The following is a 23,661-nucleotide window of genomic DNA, read 5'->3' as shown; positions in this document are numbered from 1 at the left end:
GCAAATGTTTATTAAATTCCTTTGGGCTGTGGTCACCTGTATATAGGTCAAACAGGAAGATGTTTCAATGAGAAGGCGAGGGAGGATAATCTTAATGTACGAAATAAGAGGTGGCGTTCTGGTTGAACATTGCAAGCTGAGTGGCTGCAAGCCAAGAGTTAGGACCAAGCGAGAAATCGTAGAAGCTTTTTTTATTTTTATAAAAGACCAGCGGACAACTGCATGAGCACGCCATTATTTCATTGAATGACGCTGAGATACAGTTTCTTGAAGGTTTTGTTTTGGTCTAAATGTTTCCCCCTTTTAGAGGTTTTTTTTTTTGTATTTTCATCACACACACCTGCTCAAGGCAAGTCTTTGGATTCCATGTCCTGTGTGCATGTTCCTTGACTTCAATACAATTTTTTCAGCATAGTGACTTCGCCTTAGCCTTAAGCACTGAGACACATGGCGTGGCGATAGTAAACCAAGTTCGATGAAAATTTTTTTTCTTACAGTTTCTGTGGATTTAGCACAATATGTTCTTATTCGCTTGCAGTATCCTGTTTTGGTTGATCGTGTGTGACCATGTCTGAGCTAGCTGTGGTGTCATGTGGCAAGCTTTTGTGCATATATAGCCTTGTTTTGGAGCAAATAAACCAGTTGTTAGTCAGCGCTTGTGATGTGATTTTGTTTCTTTGTCTCCGTCTCAGTTGCGCTGCGCCTTTTGAAATACAATGTTAAGCAATAATTGTGCTGTACTTAATAACAGTTAACTTATGTACAGTAATCTCAGACTACATCTAAAGCACCAAGATTTCATCGCCAGGATTTGCCACTTACTGGTTTTGGAGACTTTCTTTGCCAATTTAAAATTATAATCCCTACTTAAATTGCGGACAGTATGCTGGATTCTTATCACTATAAATCATGGCCATTTCATTTCCATCAACGTCTAGCAACACATTCTGGCCAGTTGTCAGTCCCTTCAACCAACCCTGCAGATGCTGCTGCTTGTTTTTGCTAAATTAAAGCAACTTCCAGTGACTTGCGGCCTTTTAAACTATGATTTTCACATTCATGGGGTGAAAACCTATAATTCACTAAGAACTCACTTTTTTTAAAAGTGCTTCAGCTTCCCCACATAGAATTGCTATACTGACTTTAGAGGAAAAGCTGGATGAAAAAAGTGGAAACCGCAATGCCACTGCCACGTTGCTATTTCTCATTTTTGCCACGCTAAAAATAATCAAAACATGATGAAAAAGCTAGCCTTTACACAGAGCACCTACGTATGGAAGGTCTGTGAAGTTCATTCTACATAGTCTTCAGAAATATCTGACTATTTATAAATTTTTATTAAAATTTACAGCTTATTAGTCTTTCAACAGTGCTGACGTGGAAGGAGCCTCAGCAGAAGCATTTGTTCTTGATAACATATCCGAGTTCCACAGTGTTGAAATTTTTCTTGCTTCTTCTAAAACTAGGTTTTTAAAAAATCCAGTTTGCCAGTGAAGCATCCTGGTGGCACTCAACTACTTTAGAACAAGGGTCTAAAAACATTGGCAAGCTTGCTACTTGGTCAAATTTGTAGTTTGGAAACCGTGCACTAACAGCACTTAGGCAGATTGGTAGCAGACAAAGAGGCTTTCACCAGGCAGCTGCTGTTGTCCAGGTGCATGAACACCGGCAGCATAGCTGATAGTGCTGGGCAACCATAAGCGCCAGCAGGGACACCATGACAGCACCCTTTTTTTTACTTTTGATATGCTTCACTGCACGGCAAACATTCTTCACCACAATACAGTCTATTCTTCGCCGCATAACACCTCTGTATAGTGGCAAAGCTTACTTAGACTAACAGCAATTTTAGCGGCTTGAATAGTTCAAATAATCGAATACCTAGTCAAAGTTTGAACTATCCTCACACCAGTAATTTTGGTGCAAGCAGGATGTCTGCAAACACTCATCACCCTTGTCTGCACACCAGATGCCACACTACACGCCCACAACAGTTTGTCTTGCAGCTAGCAATCCTGTTGCATCACCTGCATCTTTTAAAACAGCTTGTAATTGAAAGGTTTGCTTTAGAGTGCATCGATTTGGGTGACTTTGAGCAATTTCATGAACAAAATGTTGCAAAGCACCAATGTACAGGAATAAGTGTGTGTGATTAGCAGTAAAAATGCAGGCCAAATACAACTGAATTTTATTGGTCAAAGAATGCATATTGTCACGTAGTAGTGATGGCAAAGAACGCAGTAGCAATACCGTGAATGACGAAACTAAATTTTATTGGGCTAACCTATGCCTACAAAAACAGGCTACACTTAAAGCGGAACAGTACCGGCGAACACAGTCGGCGATCGGTGACAATCTGCCGGTCAAGCGCGTTGGCTTTTATACACGAGTAATTGAAGGTTCCAGAGCAAATTATGGTGCCCGCGTGTCTTCCAGAAAGTTCTACATAATTCGCATAGTACATGCAATCAAATTATACAAGAGTCGGTGACAAACAGAACCATCGATAAAATTCAAGAAACTTCCGATACATGCGGGCGCGTCCCGCGCTGAGCGATAACATTTGTTAAATGGTGAAAAGTGCTCATCAGAAAAGGATAAACAAGTCCACGTGTCAATATATAATAAGACAGATGGTGAGAAGGTTATCAAACATGGTATCACAGACGTATGGCAATACCAAATGTTCTATCAGCTTCATGCAACATAGGATGTTGTCGCATATCTGTCCACGTGTACTTGCGCGATAGCGTTTGCCCCCTTCTGTCACATCTCTCACCCACACTATGTGCATATAAGTGCTGGCCGCAAGAATGGGCTGTGCATTTTGCCCTTTTATCCTTGGGCTGTTATATTCTGCCACATTAAGTGGCTGCCATGCAATATCGCATGTTTCAAGTACAGTCTGCCTCTTTGTTCATGGAAGCCCCGGAACATGACAGTCTTGGCGATGAGGGCGGGATCCTGGTAGACAGCCACAAGACGGCAAGTCGATGCAGCCATGTCGTCGCAATTGGGGCAAGTAGAACCATTCAATGAATATTCCACAGATTGGATTAGTTATGAGGAACGGCTCCAAGCATTCTTACGGGCTAACAAAGTCCTGGGTGAGCAGAAGGCTGACACGTTGATAAGTATGGAGGACTGAAGACATACGCATTATTGAAGTTGTCAACGTCTATGGAGATTCCCACTAAGAAGTCTTTTGAAGAACTTGTAGAGTTACTGCGAAGCCACTTTATCCCAAAACTGTCCCTTATTGGAGAAAGAGCCAAATTTCATCGCCGATCACAATTGCCGCAGGAGACTAATACTCAGTATGCTGCAGAGCTACAGAGGCTCGCACAAACTTGCGAGTTCAGCACTTTTCTCGATCAAGCCTTAAAGAACAGATCTGTTTGTAGGTTGCTTCGAGCTGATATTCAATGCAACCTATTTGCAGAAGACAATCAGCTTAAGTTTCAAACAGCAGTCGATCATGCAATAGCAATTGAAGCTGCTATTTTAAGTGCGTGCGCTACACGCTGCACACCACCAACAGAATATGACGTGCATAAAGTCAACAGCACTGAGCAAACTTCTGCCTCACGTTATCACTGCGGGTCATTGAAATACGCAGCAAACTTTTGTCAGCATATGAATGCCAAATGCTTTCATTGCCACTGCAACAGAAAGGGCGCCATCAAGCATGCTTGGCAGAGCAGACAGTTTAATATTTTGATCCAAACGCCGTTTTCCCTTCTTCTCGCCACCGCCATGCTCCAAGCCGGAGGATGACATACATGTGCTAGCGCACTTACATACACGTGTTCGCTGTGAAGTCGCTCGTGGTGGCACGTGACTTCGAGAATTATTCTAGGCAACATCTGTTATTTGTGTAATAGGTTGCTTGAATAGACAAATTAAAGCTTAGAGAAATAAGACACACAAACTGAATGTCTGCATGTTTTTGTTTTACTTCTGCCGTATGCGATGCAACCCATTTTTATTTTTCTGTGAATTTCCTTCTCATGGTCAGGGTTCCCTGTGATTAGTTGACCTAGGTAAACATACTCGTTCACAGACTCTAGAGGCTGACTTGCGATCTTGAACTCATGTTCCCTTGCCCAATTATTTATCAATATTTTTATCTTCTGCTTATTAATCTTCAGCCCCACTCTTACACTCTCCCTGTTAAGGTCCTCAATGATTTGTTGTAACTCGTCCGCAGTGTTGCTGAATAGAACAATGTCATCGGCAAGCCGAAAGTTGCCAAGGCATTCGCCGTCGATCCTTACTCTAAACCTTCCCAGTTTAGTAGCTTGAATACTTCTTCCAAGCATGCAATGAATAGTATTAAAGAGATTGTGTCTCCTTGTCTGACCCCTTTCCTTATAGGTATCTTCTTACTTTTCTTGTGTAGAATTTAGGTGGCTGTGGAATCTCTTTAGATATTTTCCAGGGTATTCTTCTGTACTTCTTGATTATGCAATGCCTCTATGACTGCTGGTATCTCTACTGAATCAAATGCTTTTTCGTAATCTATGAAAGCCATATAAGAGGTTTATTGTACTCTGCAGATTTCTTGATAACCTGATTAATGACATCCCCGTGATCAATTGTACAGTCTCCCTTCCTGAAGCCAGCGTGTTCCCTTGGTTGACTGAAGTCCAGTGTTGCCCTTATTCTATTGGAGTTTATTTTGGCAAATATTTTATATACTGGGAGTAAGCTAATAGGCTTATAATTTTTCAGTTCTTCAACGTCTCTCTTTTTGTGGACTATTGTAACGTTTGCATTTTTCCACTTTTCTGGGACCCTTGAAGTCGATAGACACTTCGTATAGAGAGCCGGCAGTTTTCCTAACATTATGTCGCCTCCATCCTTGATTAAATTGACTTATTCCATCCTCTCCTGCCGTTTTCCCCTGTTTCATGCCTTGCAAGGCCCTTCTGACCTCATCTCTAGTTATAGGAATAGTTTCTGTATACTGTTCACTATTGCTTCGAATAGAGTACCCCCGAGTCCTCTGGGTACTGTACAGGTCAGTATAGAATTCTTCCGCTGCTTTTATTATACCTTTGAGATTGCTGATGACATTACCCTGCTTATTTTTCAGTGCATACATCTTGGTTTGTCCTATGCCAAGTTTCCTTCTCACTGGTTTCAGACTGCGTCCATTTTTTACGGCTTCTTCAGTCATTCTCACGTTGTTTATCAGTTTTGACAGTTCTGCCAAATCTATCTTTTGAGTTGGACACTTTCATTCTTTGTCATTTCTTTATTAGGTTCTTTGTTACTTGGGAGAGCTTGCCTACTAGTTGCATTGGTGCCTTGCCTCCCACTTCAATTGCTGCCACTGAAGCCTGCTTCGTTAGTTTCATTCATTACCTCTGTCATCATCATCATCATCTCTGTTCTAAGGCTGCATATTTGTTTGCAAGTACCAGCCTAAATTTGTCTGCTTTTACCCTTACTGCCTCTAAGTTGACCTGTTTTTTCCTTGACCAATTTTACTCTTTCTCTGTTCAAATTGAGGTGAATCCTAGCCCTCACTAACCTATGATCACTGCACTTTACCCTACCTATCACTTTTACATCCTGCACTATCCTGAAATTGGCAGAAAGTATGAATTCAATTTCATTTCTTGTTTCACCATTAGGGCTTTTCCAGGTCTACTTTCTCTTGCTACACTTCCCAAAAAAGGTGTTCATTATTCTCAGCTTATTCCTTTCTGCGAATTCTACCAGCACCTTTCTTCTAGCGTTTCTAGAATCGATGCCGTAGTTGCCAATTGCCTGTTTACCCACCTGCTTTTTCCCTACTTTTGTATTGAAGTCACCCATTACTACTTTATGCCGAGTTTGCACTTCTTTTATCGCTAATTCAATATCTTCACAAAACTGATCTACTTGCTCATCGTCGTGACTGGATGATGGAGCGTAGGCCTGTACTATCTTTAATCTATACCTCTTATTAAGGTTGATTACGACTACTGCTACTCTCTCGTTAATGCTGTAGAATTCGTCAATATTGCCCGCTATGTCGTTATGGATTAGGAATCCAACCCTGTATTGCTTCTTATCAGGGAGACCTCTATAGCAGAGGACATGGCCGTTATTTAGCAGTGTGTAAGCCTCACCAGTTCTTATCTCACCAGGGCCGATAGTGGGCACAGCGGACGCAGCCTGGCAATGTCACTGACCAGAAATCTGCTCTGTATTCTGCAGCTCGTCGCATCTACGGAAGCAAGTGGCTACACGTGTCCGCAAGCTGGTGGCATCATGGACACCTATCGACTACGTCCTGATTATTCCGCCTACAAGATTGCAACGACAGCATTACCTGACAACGTGACTCTGCTAGCGACGCCACCTGGCAGTCGTGGCGTGACGTCACCTCACTGTACAGCTATAAAGCAAGCACCTCACGAGTTCATCTTCAGTGGGCACGGCGGACGCAGCCTGGCAATTTCACTGACCAGAAATCTGCTCTGTATTCTGCAGGTCAGTAGTCCTTACGGCAATTCATTGCGCAGCGATTGTCGTAGCATTATTGTCCTGCCGTGTCCACGGAAATGTCTCGATCTAGCCTATGAGTGTGTTCATGTTTGTAAGCTACTTCTTTGTGGCGACATTGAGAGCAACCCTGGTCCAACACAGAAAGAGCTGTTCGAACATTTACTAGAGGGTCAAACTACTATTCATAATGATATTTCCGAAATGAAAGCTCAACTAGCCAACGGCGAAAAAATGATTAGTAACCTTCAACAGATACTCACTAAAATTGAAGAAAAACTTTCAGAAGCTTCTCCTGCTCCTGATGATCAGGTTGAAACCACTCTTAAATCATTGGAGCATGTCACTGATTTCCAGACAAAAAAATTAACAGATCTGGAAGACCGAAACAGGCGGTCAAATATAATTATTCATGGAATAACTGACATCCCCGATGAAACTGAAGCGCTGCTTAAGGAAAAGATTATCACTGAGGTAATTAAAGATAAGTTGAAAGTGGAGTGCCATTCCATTGGCCGCATTCACAGACTTGGCCGAAAAGGTACTGACCATCCAGTTATCATATATCTCCAGGATTTCAATGAAAAGAAACTGATATTTGATAACTGTACAAAACTTAAAGGAACGAGCATAAGCATTAGGAACGATTACTCACAAGCTAAACTAAAGAAAAGGGAACTTTTGTGGGACAGTGCACAAGCTGAGAAACTTGGGGGTAAAAAAGTATACCTGATTCGTGATAAACTTAACATTGATAAAGATATTTTTTTCTGGGATGAGGCAAAGAACATGCGAGTAAAAATAATGAATAAACGCTCCTCGCACCAAGACACCTGACGCTCCTCCCAAGAATGCGGCAAACACTTGCGTATTATTAACCTAAACGCTCGCAGCGTCCTAAACAAAACAGAAAATCTTGAAATTACTTTATTGGAGCACAGCCCACACATTGCAGTTATAACAGAGACGTGGCTGCGGTCCGAAATAGGTGATGAGGATGTGTTCCCACCCTGTTATCAAGTATTCCGCAAGGATAGGAATTCTAGGGGAGGCAGTGTTGCAGTCCTTTTTAAACACCATATAGGAGCTGTTCTACTAGAAGACGATAAAACTCTCGAATGCTTATGCCTAAAACTTACGTGTTGGGGTCACAAATTCCTTTTGTACGCAATTTACAGACGTCCCGATGCATCACCTGAATATCTAGTCAAGCTACAAGAAAGCATGTCCCAATTCCAGTCAAACAAATTGTTACTTGTGGGTGACCTGAACTTACCTGACATCATTTGCGAGCGTTTGCAAGCTCTCTCACAGAACAATAAACATTTAAACAGCATGCTTAACATAATGCTAACTCATGACCTAATTCAAGTCGTTCAGGAGCCAACACGTGTGCAAGGACCTTGCCAATCTTTGCTTGATCTGGTATTTTTGCCCAGAATGTTAACTGAATATACCGTTGCAGTTGTAGAAGGTATATCTGATCATCTACTCGTCAGTATCGATATATCCATAGTCTCTTCCACCCCAACTGAAAAATCTGTGAAGCGTTCCTTCAAGGACTAGTCACGTGCAAATGATGCAGCCATAATAGAACATATGGAAACATGTCTCACCGACTTTAACGACAGTGATGTGACAGCACTCTGGCACCGTTTTAAAAACGTGTAAGTTCTGTATTGATAAATTTGTGCCTGATAAATACAAACTAGTCTGCAAACAAACACCGTGGATGACACGTGATATTATCCACATGACCCGCAAGATAAAAAGGTTAAAGAAAACACGATTACAACCTGATCAAGTTAAAGAAATGAAAGAAAACCTAGCGCGTGCAGTATGCACCTCGAAGGAACACTATTTCAATATAGTACAGTAAAACCTCGTTAAACCGTACCCGCTTAAACAGTAGTTTCGGTTTAAAAGTAGTAAAGTCAATTCCCCGACTCAACGGCCATTGAACATAATGTATTTTGTATCCGCATAAACCGTACCAGCTTATTGCGTACGCATCGGTTAAAACGTAGCGTTTCCACTTTTCGTCGCGCAAACACGGCGGTGCGTCGTCTCCACTGGGCGGTCCGGCAGAACAACAAGCCTCAGAGATCGGTACAACGGCCTCCAAGCGCCCTGTGTGTTTGCACGTGAAGCCGCATCAACATCAACATCATTTCGACGCCGTGCCAGAAAGCGAGAGAGCGTTATGGCGTCGTGCAAGCGAGGACTGCCGTCATGCCGAAGCTCGGATAAAAAAAAAAAAAAAAAAAGACGCCGGGTGCTCAGCATAGAAGAAAAATTAGACATCGTCCGTGCTATCGAACGCAACACGAAGAAGTCGGCGCTGGCCCGCGACATGGATCTGCTGTTGACTACAGTGTGTGGCATTTGGAATGCGAAGTTGCTCGGCAGCGCTTCTGCGACCGCGAAGAGATGTCGGCTACGAGATTCGACTTTTCGCCATCGTTGCTTCTGTTGTTGCCGAAGTGTCGACTAGCGACAGTGATGAGGACGACACGGAAAGCGACAGCACGGGCGATTCCGGCCCGACAGTGGCAGAAGCTGCGCGTTACGTCAGCCTCGTGAATGCAATCGTCGCAACGACAACAGGGGCGCGATAACGTAACTATTCCAAACGAAAAGTTTTCCGAACTCCGGCACCCGGCAATGAAAAAGGCGCCCCGGAACTTATGCAGCACTAGTGCGCGCGTGCACGGAGAATACGTAACGCCAACGAGGAATCTGCCGTGCGAGTGTTTGCCGAGAGGAGGGGGGCTGGCTGAGAAGCTGGCACGCAGCTTGAGTAAGTTTGAGGCTGCTGTCGTCGTGCTAGGCCGCCGCGGCATCAAACGAAAATAACACTTATGTCGCGCGAAGTGAATAAATACAGCATGTTTTTTCCCCTTTCATCGCACTCTCTCCGAGTTCCGTTTTCTACAGGTAAGTGGGCAATCTCATGCTATTTCGGTTAAACAGTACTACCGTTTAGTACGTACTTTTTCCGAGCTCCGGCCGACTACGGTTTAACGAGGTTTCACTGTACTACCAAACTTTATTGTTGAACAGCCCGAAAAGTTCTGGAATTACTTGAACGAAAAAAAGAAGCCAGTAGCACAAATCTGCATTGATTGTTCAATCATTACCGATCACAGGGAAATTGCGAGTCACTTCAATTATTATTTTCATAGTGTATTTTCTAACTCTGGCATTAGTTCATCTAGAGACAAAACGTTTCACCCATCCGAAGCTAATTTTATTTCATACCCTGGCTTAGTTTCGATGCTAGTTAACTTAAAAGCTAAATCTTCTTGCGGTCCTGACAACCTTCCGAACATTTTTTTGAAACGTTATGCTGAAACTATTGCAAGGTTCCTTCTTATTATATTTCATGCTTCGTTGCTTGCTGGAAAATTACCGGATGACTGGAGGGTAGCCAGAGTTGTACCCATATTCAAGAAGGGCGACTGTTCATTGTTAGAAAATTACCGGCCAATATCATTGACATCCTCATGTTGCAAACTAATTGAACATATTGTTGCCAATCACATTAACGAATTTCTAGATAAACATTCAACACTGTCTAATTTTCAACACGGATTTAGAAAAGGCTAATCAACAGTTACACAGCTTGTCACCGTAATTCATTCACTCGCCTCATGCCTCGATAAAAATGGTCAAATTGATGCCGTATTTCTTGATTTCAGCAAAGCCTTTGATTCAGTTCCACATGACAAATTAATACTAAAACTTAGACATCTTGAGCTCCCTGAAATATTAATCGCATGGATAACAAACTACCTAACAAATTGCCGCCCGTTCGTGGAAATTAATAAGCAACAGTCTGGCTGTCTTCCGGTCACCTCGGGAGTTCCTCAAGGAAGTGTCCTAGGGCCACTGCTATTTTTACTCTATATAAATGATATTACTACTTCAATCCATCCCAGCGTGCAAATTGGGTTGTTTGCGGATGACTGTGTGCTTTTTAGGGAAATCACTTCAACCAATGATCAAACTGATTTAAATGCTTCTCTAGCTGGCATTATTGATTGGTGCAAAACATGAGGAATGCGGCTTAACGCTGAAAAGACGGTTTTTCTTTGCTTCACTCGTCAGAAAGCACCACTAACCTTTAGTTACACGTTAGGTTCGTTGCGCTTGCAGGAAGTAACAAAATATAAGTATTTAGGCGTCACAATTACTAACAAATTATCATGGAATTTACACATTGATAATATCTGTTCTTCAGCCTTGCATAAATTATATGTTTTGCGACATAAACTTAGAAATTCCCCACCTAACGTAAAACTGCTTGCTTATTATTCATTAATTAGACCTAAACTTGAATATGCATGTGTTGTTTGGGACCCGTTTACTAAACAAATATTAAATGTCTCGAAAGGGTACAGAAAAAAGCCGTGCGATTCATATATTCTAAATTCTCTCGCTATGATTCCCCCCTCACAAATAATGCGTGATAATCGCATCGAAGTCCTTCAGCAGCGAAGGCAACACTTAAGAATTCGATTCCTTACCATGCTTATTAATGGAGACTTATCAATTAATCCTGCATCGTATCTGTCCAGTACAACGTCTAGGCTTACTCGACACCATTATCCGAATTCACTAACCCCTTATTTTGCACGGACGGATGTATTCAAGTATTCTTTTTTTCCCCGAACTAAAACAGACTGGAATAACTCGTTGTTGCCTGTTTCAACTGATTGACTCATTGTATTACTGTTGTGTCTTACCACCTTACTCGATTGAATAATGCATTGTAATATTGTTGTGTTTCACCACCCTGCTTGGACCTGTTTAGGTCTGCAGTATGAAATAAATAAAGTTAAAAAAAAATATCCCAAACAATGTCTGATAGTTCCGCAAAAGGTCCTGCTAAGCTAGCCTCACTCGAGCGGGTTCGGGTGTTAAACGTTGCAAGGGTCAGTTTCCATTGGCGGCCTGTCGAAACCCAGAGATTCTTAGCCCCCTCTGCTGCGTTACAGGTCTGACCGCCACCTTGGTGAGGTGCTACGCAGCTGGGGGGGCTGAGGGCCATTGGTTAATTGTGGATATCATCAGGGAGGTCGTGATCGAATACCGCACCAGGGAGACCCATACGTGCTTTAAATAGAACTTTTTCTGGATCGTGCAATAAAGCATTAAATTTGTTATGCATAGTTTTCGTACTGTCTCGTTCTTTACCGTCACTACAACAAGACAATAAAAATCCGTGCACTGTTCCTCAGCAAAACTGTACCATGATCTTGACCTGCACGCAACAATCAGTGCTGCTCTCCCGAAACAGGTCGCGTGCACACGACAGTCCAAATGCCATGACTTTGCCTGCCATGCTTCATCATAAATACTGTACGTAATTTGTTGTGATGCCTCGCACTACGCATTGTAACTAGCCCTATATATTTCCTGTTCACTCAAATCATTTTGGTAAGCGTTGCGCTTTCTAAACATGGGCAACAGGAAGGTACATGGATACACAAACGGGAGCTCTCTAGCAAGTGATCTCGTTATTGAAAATCCACATCTTTATATTGTCACGAAAAGACAGTATATACAGCACTTAACAGCTACATGACACTTCTATGCACTGAAAAATTTAAGAAGAAAATGTCCTTTTCTGGTAGGAAAATTGATGGTGTGCTGACACATTTTGCCCCTTTGTCAATTATGGCTTTTGTTTCTATAATTTTTTGTGTACATTTATCTTTGTGATGGCTGATTATCCGACAATTTGAAAATAATGGCAAACAATCACAGTCACCGCAATGTGTGGACAGGTGCCCATCTCTGTACCATGCAACATTAGCTTGCGCTCTCTCAAGCGATCATTTACGCCAATGGCCGATGCATTTCCCACCACAGGTCCGTGGTATGCTGCATACCACCCCTGCGCAAAGCACGAAAGGGTGCTTTTTCTGGCACCCTCTCGGCTTTACAGTGACAGGGTCAATGAGCTTGCACATGTGGCTTAGCTTTTTAGATGCCGAAAAAAAAAAAAAAAAGACGCATTCCCGCCGACCTGACTGACTGCTTTCTTCAGCCCATGTGAGACCTTATGCGTGTACATATTGACCGCCACCTTCTGTTTTTTTCCTGGGCGTGTGCAAAGAGGCACCATCCGGGTTCCGCACTTTCTTAAGCATGCTGCTTGCAATTGAGATGATCACCTGCGTTGGGTGTCCTGCTGAACCCAGACGTGCTGCTTGTTCCTGCAGGCTGATCTTAACAGCATGATAACAAGACTTCTGAACGACATTATTAAAAGAGAGGTTAACGGTACCACGCTTCACCAATTTCGAATGGATTTTTAATAAAAAATCTGTTGCTAGAGCGCTGCCATTTGTGTATCCGTGTGCCTTCCTGTTGTCCGTGTTTAGAAAGCACAACCCTTACCAGAATTCAATTCCAACTCGTCCAAGAAATAGCACATCAAATCAGTTCATCCACAGTTCTAAGGACAGATGCGGACTTTTTGCTTCTTGTATTATGTTAGTCTGCACTACTACATTTTTCTTCTTTAATATACCGCATGCTGGAGGGAAGCTCTGTAGCAGTGCTAGTAATGGACACTAAGCATGACAACCAAAGGAAGAGGCCAATTGAATTGAATTTTGGAGTTTTAAGTGCCAGAACCATACTTCGATTATGAGGCATGCCATAGTAAGGGACTCCGGATTAATTTTGACCACCAGGGAATCTTTAGCGGGCTCCCAATGCATGGGACACGGGCGTTTTTTGCATTTCGCCCCCATCGAAATGCAGCCTCAGCGGCCGGGAGTTGATCCCGCTGCCTCGTGCTTAGCAGTGCAACAGCATAGCCGCTATGCCACCACGGCGGGAGAAGAGGGCGATCGTCCAGGCTACAGGGCCCAAACAACAGTATGCTGCTCCACAGACCAGCTGCTGCTGTTAATTGCCGCCTCACAGAATAAGGTAGACGACCCACATCTGCCAGCCACCTACAGTTAGCTGCGAAAGGAAACTTGTAAGTGCAAAGATATTTTCCCTCTATCACCCACATTTGCAACAGGTGACATGTGGTTGGTGGTGCTGGCACCTTTCCACACACTGTGCGTAGTGTCAACTGGCACTTGCAGCTAGAGCGCTACATCCTTTAGAGCTTATCCTGTCCCCAAATAATGATCGCCACCTAACTTGTGTGCCTTTCTGTTCTTTAACAGAAAGTAGTTCCAGGTTATGAAGGGTGTGAGCATTACAGGAGTGACTGGCATTCTTGACAGAAAACTAGTGAGCACAGAGTTTTAAAGAAAGAAAGCATAGGAAGGACAGACGACAATTATTTTGGGGGGCAACATACGTCCCAAAAGATGTAAACTTTCCTACAAAGTGAGAGCCAAAGACGTTCCCTTTCAACAGTGGGCATACTTGAAGCACGAAACTCACCTGCGCTGTATGAGCTGCTCGAGGCTGCCGCCATTGATGTACTCGGTGAGGGCGTGCAGCTGGCCCTGGTGCACACAGACACCCAGGAAGCGCAGGATATTCCGGTGAGACAGCCGGTTGAGCAGCTGCACCTCGCGCAGCATGTTGGGCCGGTTGCTGCTCGACGTGTTCATCTTGAGCACGCACACCTGGCCCGTGGTGCGGTGCGTCACCTTGTACACCTCGGAGAAAAAGCCAGAGCCAATCTTCTCTGAGGTGAAGTCATCCAGGCGGGTGAGGGTGGCCACCGCATGACGCAGCGCCTGGCACGAGGACCGCGTCGGGGGATCCAGCGCACAGCAGCCTGGCCCCAGCCAGCAGCGCATCACTGGACCCTCCTGCACAGTGCCCTCGAGTGGTGAGCTGCTGCATTAATCTCTTCATCTCCCAAGAAAATAAAAACCGACACACAGTGAGTGTTGCTAAATCGGTTGCTGGTTAATTTAGTTGGAGTGAAGATGAGATTTTTTTCCTTCAAATTTAGAGCACTGCTGCTACTGTTCACATTCCATGCAACAGTACACTCTACAGCAAGTGTGTACATGTCCTAACTGATGTTAAGAAATATATGTGTGTGTGTGTGTACGAGGGTTATTGTTTTTAAAGGTTCGATCAGTTGTGAAATGAAAACCAAAGTGAAAATCCGACTATGCTGTGTGCAGATGTCAATTCTGAGAGTGCAGTGAGTACATAAACATGCCTCTAACTATAGAGTCTCCCGCTAAGTGTAAAGTGTATGCTGTCATTCGATTTCTGCGTGCCGAGGGGTGCAAAGCAGCCGAAATTCATCAACAAATAAGTAAAGCGTACGGTACAACTTTAATGAGTGACAGCAAAGTGCAGCAATGGTTCAGCAACTTTGAAGCAGGAGGCACAAACGTTCATGGTGCAGGCGGGCAGGGAAGGAAACAAGTGTCAACCGATGATCTTGTTCAGTGAGTGGATCAGGCGATTCGAGAAAATCATCGGTTCACAATTTCTGTGTTGAGTGATTCGTTTCCTGAAATTTTATCGTCAGCTCTCTATACCATTGTGAGTAAGAGAGTCCAGTACTGCAAACTCTATACAAGGTGGATTCCCGAGATGCTGATCGGCCATCACAAAACACAGCGACTGGGTGCAGCCTTAACGTTTCTCCAGCACTACCATGATGAAGGAGAAGATTTTTTGAAAATTGCCACAGGGGTTTACGCATGGGTCCGTTTCAAAACTGAAGAACCAGAAGAGCAATCCAAACAGTGGATGCATTCTGATTTCCCGAAAGTGTGCCTATGCATCTCAGGGCCGCAGAAGCTGACCCTAAGTGAAAGAAAGCATGCAAGGCCGTATGTGACTTGCCCAGTTGGCTGGGTGTACACAATTCCTCTTACTTGAGGCAGGGTATACAGGGTGTCCCAGCCAACTTTAGCCAGAGTTTAAACATATGCCGATGCACTCTAAGGCAATGCGGCCAAATGCATGTTGCTGACTATTGTATGGAGTATGTCACACTATTATTTTAATTATGCTTAATTGCCTAATTAGTCAAGATTAATTAACCAACTTCTGAAGCAAGTTAGGCAAAAAATTCCAATTCGAAGGTTGTAGAGCGCTTTGCAAGATGTCCAATGAGACAGTTTCTAACTATTTATTAGGCATTAGTGTTTTTCTGCTTACTGCAGAATACCATCTGACACGACCGCTTGTGCGCCATGATTTCAGCGCTGCCAAATGCTCCGCGTACAAATGAACATAGCATCTAGGTGGGTCTGCTGCCGCTGCGTCTGCTTATCGCAGTTGTGAACCGCCGCAAGGGAAGCACATCGGTGGTGTAAACAGCGCAGCTAACGCCTGTGTCACTGCCCTGTCGTCGCCTTTTAAGCCGCAGCACACCCTGCTAGATGCTATGTTCGTTCGTATGAGAAACGTTTGGGAGCGCTGCAATCACAATGTGCAAGCGGGAACGTCACGCTACACTTCTTGTATTTCGCGGGCACCTGCAGTAAGTGGAAAAACACTAATACTTAATAGAGTGTTAGAAACTGTCTAACTGGACGTTTTGCAAAGTGCTCTACAACTTTCTAATTCGAACTTTTTGCCTAACCTCGTTGCTTCAGAAGATGGTTAATTAATCTGGACTAATTATGCAATGCAATTAAGCAGAATATAAAAGATAGTGTGACTTACTCCATATAACATGCATTTGGTTGCGTTGCCTTAGAGTGCATCAGCATATTTTTAAACTCTGGCTAAAGTTGGCTGGGACACCCTGTATACTAGCCAAACAGGCCCCTGTGTCAATGATAGGGCAAGAGAACACGAGCTGTCAATCAAGAATAAGATTAGTGCACATTTACTTATGCACCGCAATTCCTGCATGTGTGGGCCACACCTTTCCAACATTTGCATATTTCGTAGAAAGATTCTTTGGCACGGGAATTAATGGAGGCTTATCTTATCAATATGAAATGCACCGTCTGTGTCAGTGATATATTGGTGGCTTTATGCAGCACCCAACGCAGGTTTTTGGACTGTATGATTCAATAAACATGCAAATTTGTTTCAGATTACTGTGCACATACATACTTGCGCATGTTGCCACCTTCTCCTATAGATATGATCCTTTCTGCTTCCAATAAGCTTAGCTGCATGTGATGCTCTTTCCTGTCCTGAACTTTTTCCCACCCTCGGCTGCATCTTAACATTGCGTAACGGTTATCTTTCATCTATGATCACAGCGGTTCTGTTTTTTGGCACAGGAAGAGATGCATGGAAGTGTCAAAACCTTGACTGCTAGTTTGTCGTCATCAGTACGTGGGCTCTGGTCTTTGCAGACCAGGTGTTCCTAATGGCTCGCAGCGCCTGCTTAACTTAACAGCTCAACACTTCCTTTGCAGGCATCACGGGTGCAGCCAGTGAGACGGATAACTCCCTCTCTGGAAGTTTGTAGTCAAAGCAACCCATTTTTTGTGCCTTTTTAACCCAGCTCTGATGACCATAATATGCTACTGTGCTGGGGGCAAGCTTGCTTCAGAGTTTTGTTCTCGAGAAATTCACATGGCTGAACTTTTGTGTTTCGAACTGTACCATCATTGAGAAAGCAAAGTCTGCTAGAATGGCTTTTCACCAGAAGAGTCAAGATAATCATTTATTTCACACCAGAAGTTCTGCATTGTTGACGCCCTCACTACAGCTGTGATGCTTGTCAATTCCCTTTCTATGACACCAATTCTTGTACAAGGCAAGGCATGGTGAGGTTTAGTACCGGATAGCTGCTTGGGCTTACTGTCGAAATCTAAATTTCTTTAATGAGAGATGCACCACCACCTGCAATTCCACTTTGTTTAATAAATAATAAGCCAAAAATCCACTACCATATGCTAAAATTCGCTGAACATGTGCAATCCACTAGAAATCAGCTTATACAGTGGAATCTCGATGATACGACACGGCTAATACGAATTTCTGGATGACACGAATTTTTCTGTGGTCCCGGCCGAGCCCCATTACTTTTCAAGGTGTTAGAGGACGGTTGTTACGAATCAATTTTCGACCCGCGTCCGTTGATACGAAAATTACCGAAGACACTTTGGAAATTTGAAAGTGTGCTTGGCGAAAGCCAGACGCAGCTGCCGTCTGCGCTCCGCTTCCCTGGCTTTGCTGTTCGGTGAAATGGCCGGTCGCTGCTGCCGTCTGCGCTCCAATTCATTTGCTTTGATGTTCGGCGATATCAATGTCGCTGCTGCCGCTTTCGTTCTGCTTCCCTGCCTTTGGTACCCGGCGATCTAATCAGTCGCTGTTGGCGTTTCCGTTCTGCCTCCCTTGCTTTCGCATCTGGTGACGTGTTCATTTGTCGCATGAACATTCGCTCCTTGTTCTTCTGGCGTTTGGTGTTGGGGAAATCCGGCGTCCGCTGCCGCTTCCCCGAACCGCTTGGCGCGCAATCACAGGGCCGTCTCGGAGCTATGGGTCTCTCACTCGACTGCAACGAGACGTCTGACGAAGGAGCGGCGATGCAGCTACCACCGCCGAAGCGCGCGCGCTCGTTCTACCGCTACTGTGTGACGTCACGGTTGCTATGCGCAGCTGCGCCCCCGACCGGCACGCCGGTTGCTAAGGAGGGGAGGAGGTTGCGCCGCTGCGCGGAGGAGAGGCCACAGTTGGTACGATTCCAGCGCACGGACGGACGCGACCGCGAGCCCCACCGACGGCAGTGAAAGAGAACAGCCTGCGGTTAGGCGATTTCTCCCTCTCTCTTTTAGTGCAGAGGCGCGGACGCGGCGCCGGACAACGTGGAGGCCGCGACGAGGCGCGAAGAGTTTGTTGCTTTTGTGCCTTTCCTCCTTTTTGGCGTGCCATTGGACGGAGTGGCTGCTGTGCTTCGGCTGCGTTCTTTGTGTTAGACCTGGACGACGGCGAAGGACCACCACCGGCGGCTGAAAGGCTGCATGCGCTCGAAGTTCTGAGGCGTGCTATGACCGCGGATGAAATCACCGACGACACGTGCACGCGTTTTTATGGATTTGAACAAAGTCTGCTAATTGAAGTGACAAAAAAAAAGAAGCAGGTCATTAGAGACTTTTTCTTCAGGAAATAAATGCTTTTTACGTACGTGCGCCTGAGTGAGTTCACCTTTGACTCTTAAATTTAGCTAGTTGTTTCTATGATACGAATTTCGGCTAATACGAATATTTATCGTGACCCCGTGAGATTCGTATCATCGAGATTCCACTGTAATCCACTAAATTATACACTAGCTGCGAGATGCATAATTTTCCTGATGAAGTGACAAAATCTGCTAAGATGGCACCTGTGTTTTCACAAAACAGTTTCTAGTTGAGCCAGCTGGTGGGATTTATGTTACTGGAAGGCAAAAGCACGCAAACATGGCACAAATAAGAACATGTCTCTGTCCATACACCTGCCTTTCCGTAACAAACTGTTTATATCACATAAATGTTATGCACATTAAATTCTATACAATCAATAGCAAAACCACACATATTGTATATTTTTAAAAGACATCTTAAGGCAGGTAAAGTACAAGAAACACGGACAGTGAACAGAATGAGGACATACAGGCGCTTGTATGTACAGTCCAACCTCATTAATACGTACCCACTTAATGTGTAATCGCAGTTTAAGTGTAGTCGCGAAGATTCCCCCACCCAGCACTTATTGAACTCCATGTATTGGATGACCGCTTAAGCCTTAGTCGCTCGGTGCCCACCAAATGGTTAGTGTGTACTATTTCTTGTTCTGCATGCACAGGCACAAAATGGCAAAATCTCATGCGTGCAGAAGTTTGATTCTCGAGTTGCGACAGCCGCCAACGATAGTGACGTTAAACATGGCCACCATGACATAGTTCCTGCTCATACAGGTGTTGCCGATTGCAGTGCACAAAAGCATGGCCTTCAAGAATCACTTTCGATAGCACGAATAAGCTGCCGGTAGGAGGGCGAATTCGCTGTTGCCACCGAACCGAATCCAATCCAATTGAAGTAGTAACCGCGCAGAAGCACTTTTTTCTAAAATGCATAGGCATTTCTATGCTTCGTATAAGGAGAGACTGCACTAGCGCATAAAAAAGGACGCAGACCCCCTGGTTATTCGTATAACATCCCCTTATACGAATAACCACCAACCAGCCCAGCTTCCTGCCTTAAATGTCTATGCTTACCCAACAAGGAAAATGTCCCTCCGTCCGTCCCGTAAGACGTCCAATTTCAAGATAAAGCCTGCAGCAGCGACCAACTGTCCCGCGCGTCTCTCTTCAGCGTGCAGCGGTGGAAACGCAGTGCGCGCAGCTAGTCGGCAGGTAGCTCTAAAGCGAAGCTTTCTTTGCCTCTTCCTTCAACTTTCCCACTGCTGCTGCTGTGGCTGCTGCTGTCTCGCACACTGCGTCGGGGGGTGGTTCAGAGCGTGTATATAGATGACAGGCGCGAGTAAGAGAGGAAAGGCAACCAGAGAAACTCGTTCTCACCCTACCATGTTGAACGTGCACAATACCCTCTGGAGCTTTCTGGCCATCGCCACATTAGCCGCTTAACAGCTGTAATTACCCGTGACTCCCCTCAGAAACATTGCAGAAACTGCAGCGCTTCCCTTTCTATTAACGTGCGAGGCCAGACTGGATGCAGATACAACTGTAGAGAGTAGAAGAGGAGAAGAATGAGAGGAAGGAGAACAAGCAGTTCCCCTACAAGATAGGGGGGAGGTGACGCGAGAAGGCAAGGCAGTTGCGGGGACACAGGATAAGCTTCAGTTCAAGGTACGGTACAGTACGTTGCTGCTATTTCTGAAAAATAAACGGCATGCAAATATGTCAGAAAGGCAACTTACGCAGGATGCGCAGAAGCAGAGTTGCATTAATTAAAGTGCACCATAGGGTCCAGGAGACACTACGGAAGCGGTCGACCATCAAACCAACACTTCTGTGCCCGCTGCGGTAGCTTTGCTGCTATGACAATGCTGGAGGTCGTGGATTTTATCCCAATCGCAGCAGCCGCATTTCGATGGGGGCGAAATAGAAAACGCACGTGCACTTAGATTTTGAGACACGTTAAAGGACATCACGGTGTCAAAATTAATCCGAAGTCCGCCACCACCACGTGCCTCATAATCAGAGTGTGGTTTTGGCACGTACATAATCCAATTCGTTTAACACTTCTGCCACAATGTGATGTGCCATGCAAGGCAATGACAACACTCTCAGAGGTAATGAAATATGGTGCACAACAACGCCTCAAGCAAACATCTCCCCCTGTGTGTTCTGTGTACTATGTAGACAAACAGCAGTGGTGCACTCAAGGTAACGTTTAACATCAACTCACCACTCTCATGTTAGCCTAAACACTGAAGAAATTAAGCTTTAGCCGTCAACATCACCGCTAATTATCGTCAATCAAAGGATCCAGCACAGAAAGCTTTGCTTACATCGATTCGTAAAGCTTACATCGTTCGTCATGGTTCAACGTGGATGGATAAGGCCCTAATGAGCAATAATGGCTTATAATGATCTGAACGTCATCAGCGCACCGGGCGCAGTCATCTGCAGTACTTTGCTTGCGTTATCAATGCACCTTGCGCCGCCATGTGCACCAGTTCGTGTCGCCGCAGTGCTGTCGTTTGTGTGTACTGGCCAGATAACATTGACACCTCATGGAGATGAGCAAGTGGTACAATGGTTACGCATACTTAGACAACTCCCAGAGATGTTCCTGCGTGAATTTGTTTTCTTCATTCCGCCAGTGTGTTTGCTGTTGTGGGGTGGTGGTGTTCAATGGTCTTTGCGGCGGCATGTCATGTTTATGTTATCGATAAGTCGACATTGTTACATCCGCGCAGTTCTCGGATAGCGACATTGCTGCCGCCGTCGCACTTCGTCCATCTTCAAGTGAAAGTGATGGTGACAACGACGATCTGAAAGTGTATAATGGCCCTTCATTATCTGACTGAGTGCGTGCTTTGAGCGTCATGCAAGCTTTCGCAGAGAAGCGGGGCCTTGTGGACAAACTCGCTCGCGGCTTTACCGAGTTCAAAGATGTCGCGGCAAGGCCACCATGGCGGCAAGCAAACATCGCCAATTTCTTGCTGCCTACTCACAAATAAAGCCTGTCTGAGGGTGTGTCTTTGAGAGCATCGTGACGTAGTTCTTTTCGGCCCGTAAGCAGCTTCTAAACTGGCATTGGCGGTTAATTCATACATCGATTAGTACGTACCTAAACGTTGTTCCTGGCTGAGTACGTATTAACGAGGTTTTACTGTACTCCTCATTCTTTTCGCTGTCCCTGTTCCCTGCCTTTACCTGCCTTAAAATATTGCCGTACCATCTCAAATACAGACCCTAATTGAAAAGACAATTTGAACACCAACAAAAATTTCATTTACTGTTCCCTAAGGGCTTTGAAGGCATAACATATGACCTTCTTTCTAAATAGCTTTGATCACCACAATTATGAAAATAAAATCACTAGTATTCATCGAGCAACAGCTACTTCAACATCCAAAAAGAAATTTGTTTATTATAAACATGCTTGCACGTTCAGAAAGGGCTGGCTTTCTGGACTGAAATTATGAGGAAAAGCATAACATAAATGTCAATTCCAGCAAACAAGTGTACAAGATAACTATCTCTAGTTCTTTTTGTGAGTATATATAACCAAATTTGCTTTTTACAGAGTGCACGAATGCTATATTTCTTAAAAAGTATTTAGAACACACACAAAAGAAAGTTGTGATAAATAAACCAAATTTGCTTTCACACAAAACATCTCAGTGCTGTAAAACATAACACAGTAACTAACACACAATGATATGAAGCAAATAAAGATATAAAATTGCCATCACACAGCCTTATGTACAGAATTTCTCAAGTTCTATTCATTTACTATTGCAGTGAGCCTCAGTAGATTTATGTTTTGGTTATTCTAATCCCAACCAAACGTCCTGGTTTGGATCCACTCAGTTCTATGGACTGAGCCCTTTTATTTGATCCTGAAATTGTCCTTCACTGAATAATTCAAACTTTACAGGTGCCTGACCCTAATGGCTGCAGCACGTCTCGATGACACAGCACTGAAATACCCTACCACCAGGGCCAGTATCATCACCACTGTAAGCACAAGAAGACAGAACAATGGTAATAACAGGCCACCTTCATTGTAAAAGCTCATTTAAATGGTCAGTTATTTTACATGCTAAATTGGCTACAACAGAACTGCGCCACATGACTTCATCATGTAGGAGTATTTCCTACATCACACAACGAAGTGGCATGGGTCTGGTCATGCTGGATTCACACGACAGATGTGCAGGGTCAAATCAGTTATGCGACATATTTTTACTTCGAATCATCTTACAGCTAGCATTCATATGACAGTGAAGAAAAGCAGACGACAAAGAAAAGCGACGATGCGAAGGTTGTGGGATCGTTCCCCACCTGCTGCAAGTAGTTTTTTCATCCACTTTCATTTTCCAATAATTTATTGTTTCTTTATTTGATTTATTATGCGCAAGTAATTTCCCCTATGTTGTCCTCGGTGTCAGTGTTTGTTCGCTTCTTATGATATGGCTAATAAAAATCGGGCCCCTCGGTTAACCTCCTTTCTTCTCGTTTATTACATAATGAGGGTCTTGAATCAGGCAACATTGATGCCTTCAGGTAGCATGTGTGGGTTTATTGACCGGTTCCCTTCACCCAAAAAGATCACGTTCTCGTGACGCCTGCGGCAGAAAGGATGTTCCACATCCGCCGCCAAGGTGTGAGTGGTGGCCCTGGCTAACACTCCCGGGGTTCTGCTAGGTAACAAATACCCAAGAAAGTGGATGGGGAAATGACGCCATAGTAGCTCAATTGGTAGAGCATCGTACGCGAAATGCGAAGGTTGTGGGATTGTTCCCCACCTGCGGCAAGTAGCTTTTTCCTCCACTTTCATTTTTCCATTAATTTGTCGTTTTTTTATTTCATTTATTAAGCACAAGTAATTTCCGCTATGTTGTCCTTGGTGTCAGTGTTCGTTGACCCCAAGCCAGAGGTGGTACAATACTGTCGCCTCAAAGTGGGAAACTTTTGATGGCACTTATAGCTTTAAGGATGGAACCAGCCTATGAAGATGACACTTCGGGAGGTTGTGAGAAGATCAGTATTTGTGTGTCATAGCTTTAGCCATGATATGAAGCTTTCTTGCAGCATCGGTTCTGGATAAGGGGACGGGAACTGGT

At 44.3% G+C, this 23,661-nt stretch overlaps 1 protein-coding gene across 1 annotated transcript in view; it reads right to left on the bottom strand.

The window, feature by feature from the left end:
- The window catches only part of cdi (serine/threonine kinase), a 77,015-nt gene that overhangs the window by 38,172 nt on the left and 15,182 nt on the right, over positions 1-23,661 (bottom strand). Inside the window, exon 2 of the mRNA XM_050167864.3 lies at positions 13,918-14,294. Coding sequence (XP_050023821.1) covers positions 13,918-14,282 — 365 coding nt within the window. The 5' untranslated portion in view covers positions 14,283-14,294. The remainder of the gene's footprint in view (positions 1-13,917; positions 14,295-23,661) is intronic.

The sequence above is a fragment of the Dermacentor andersoni genome, chromosome 11 (assembly GCF_023375885.2).
Source record: "Dermacentor andersoni chromosome 11, qqDerAnde1_hic_scaffold, whole genome shotgun sequence".
In the NCBI taxonomy this organism is placed as follows: domain Eukaryota; kingdom Metazoa; phylum Arthropoda; class Arachnida; order Ixodida; family Ixodidae; genus Dermacentor; species Dermacentor andersoni.
The sequence above is the reverse complement of the archived record's forward strand: the minus strand, read 5'-3'. Positions and strand labels throughout refer to the sequence as shown.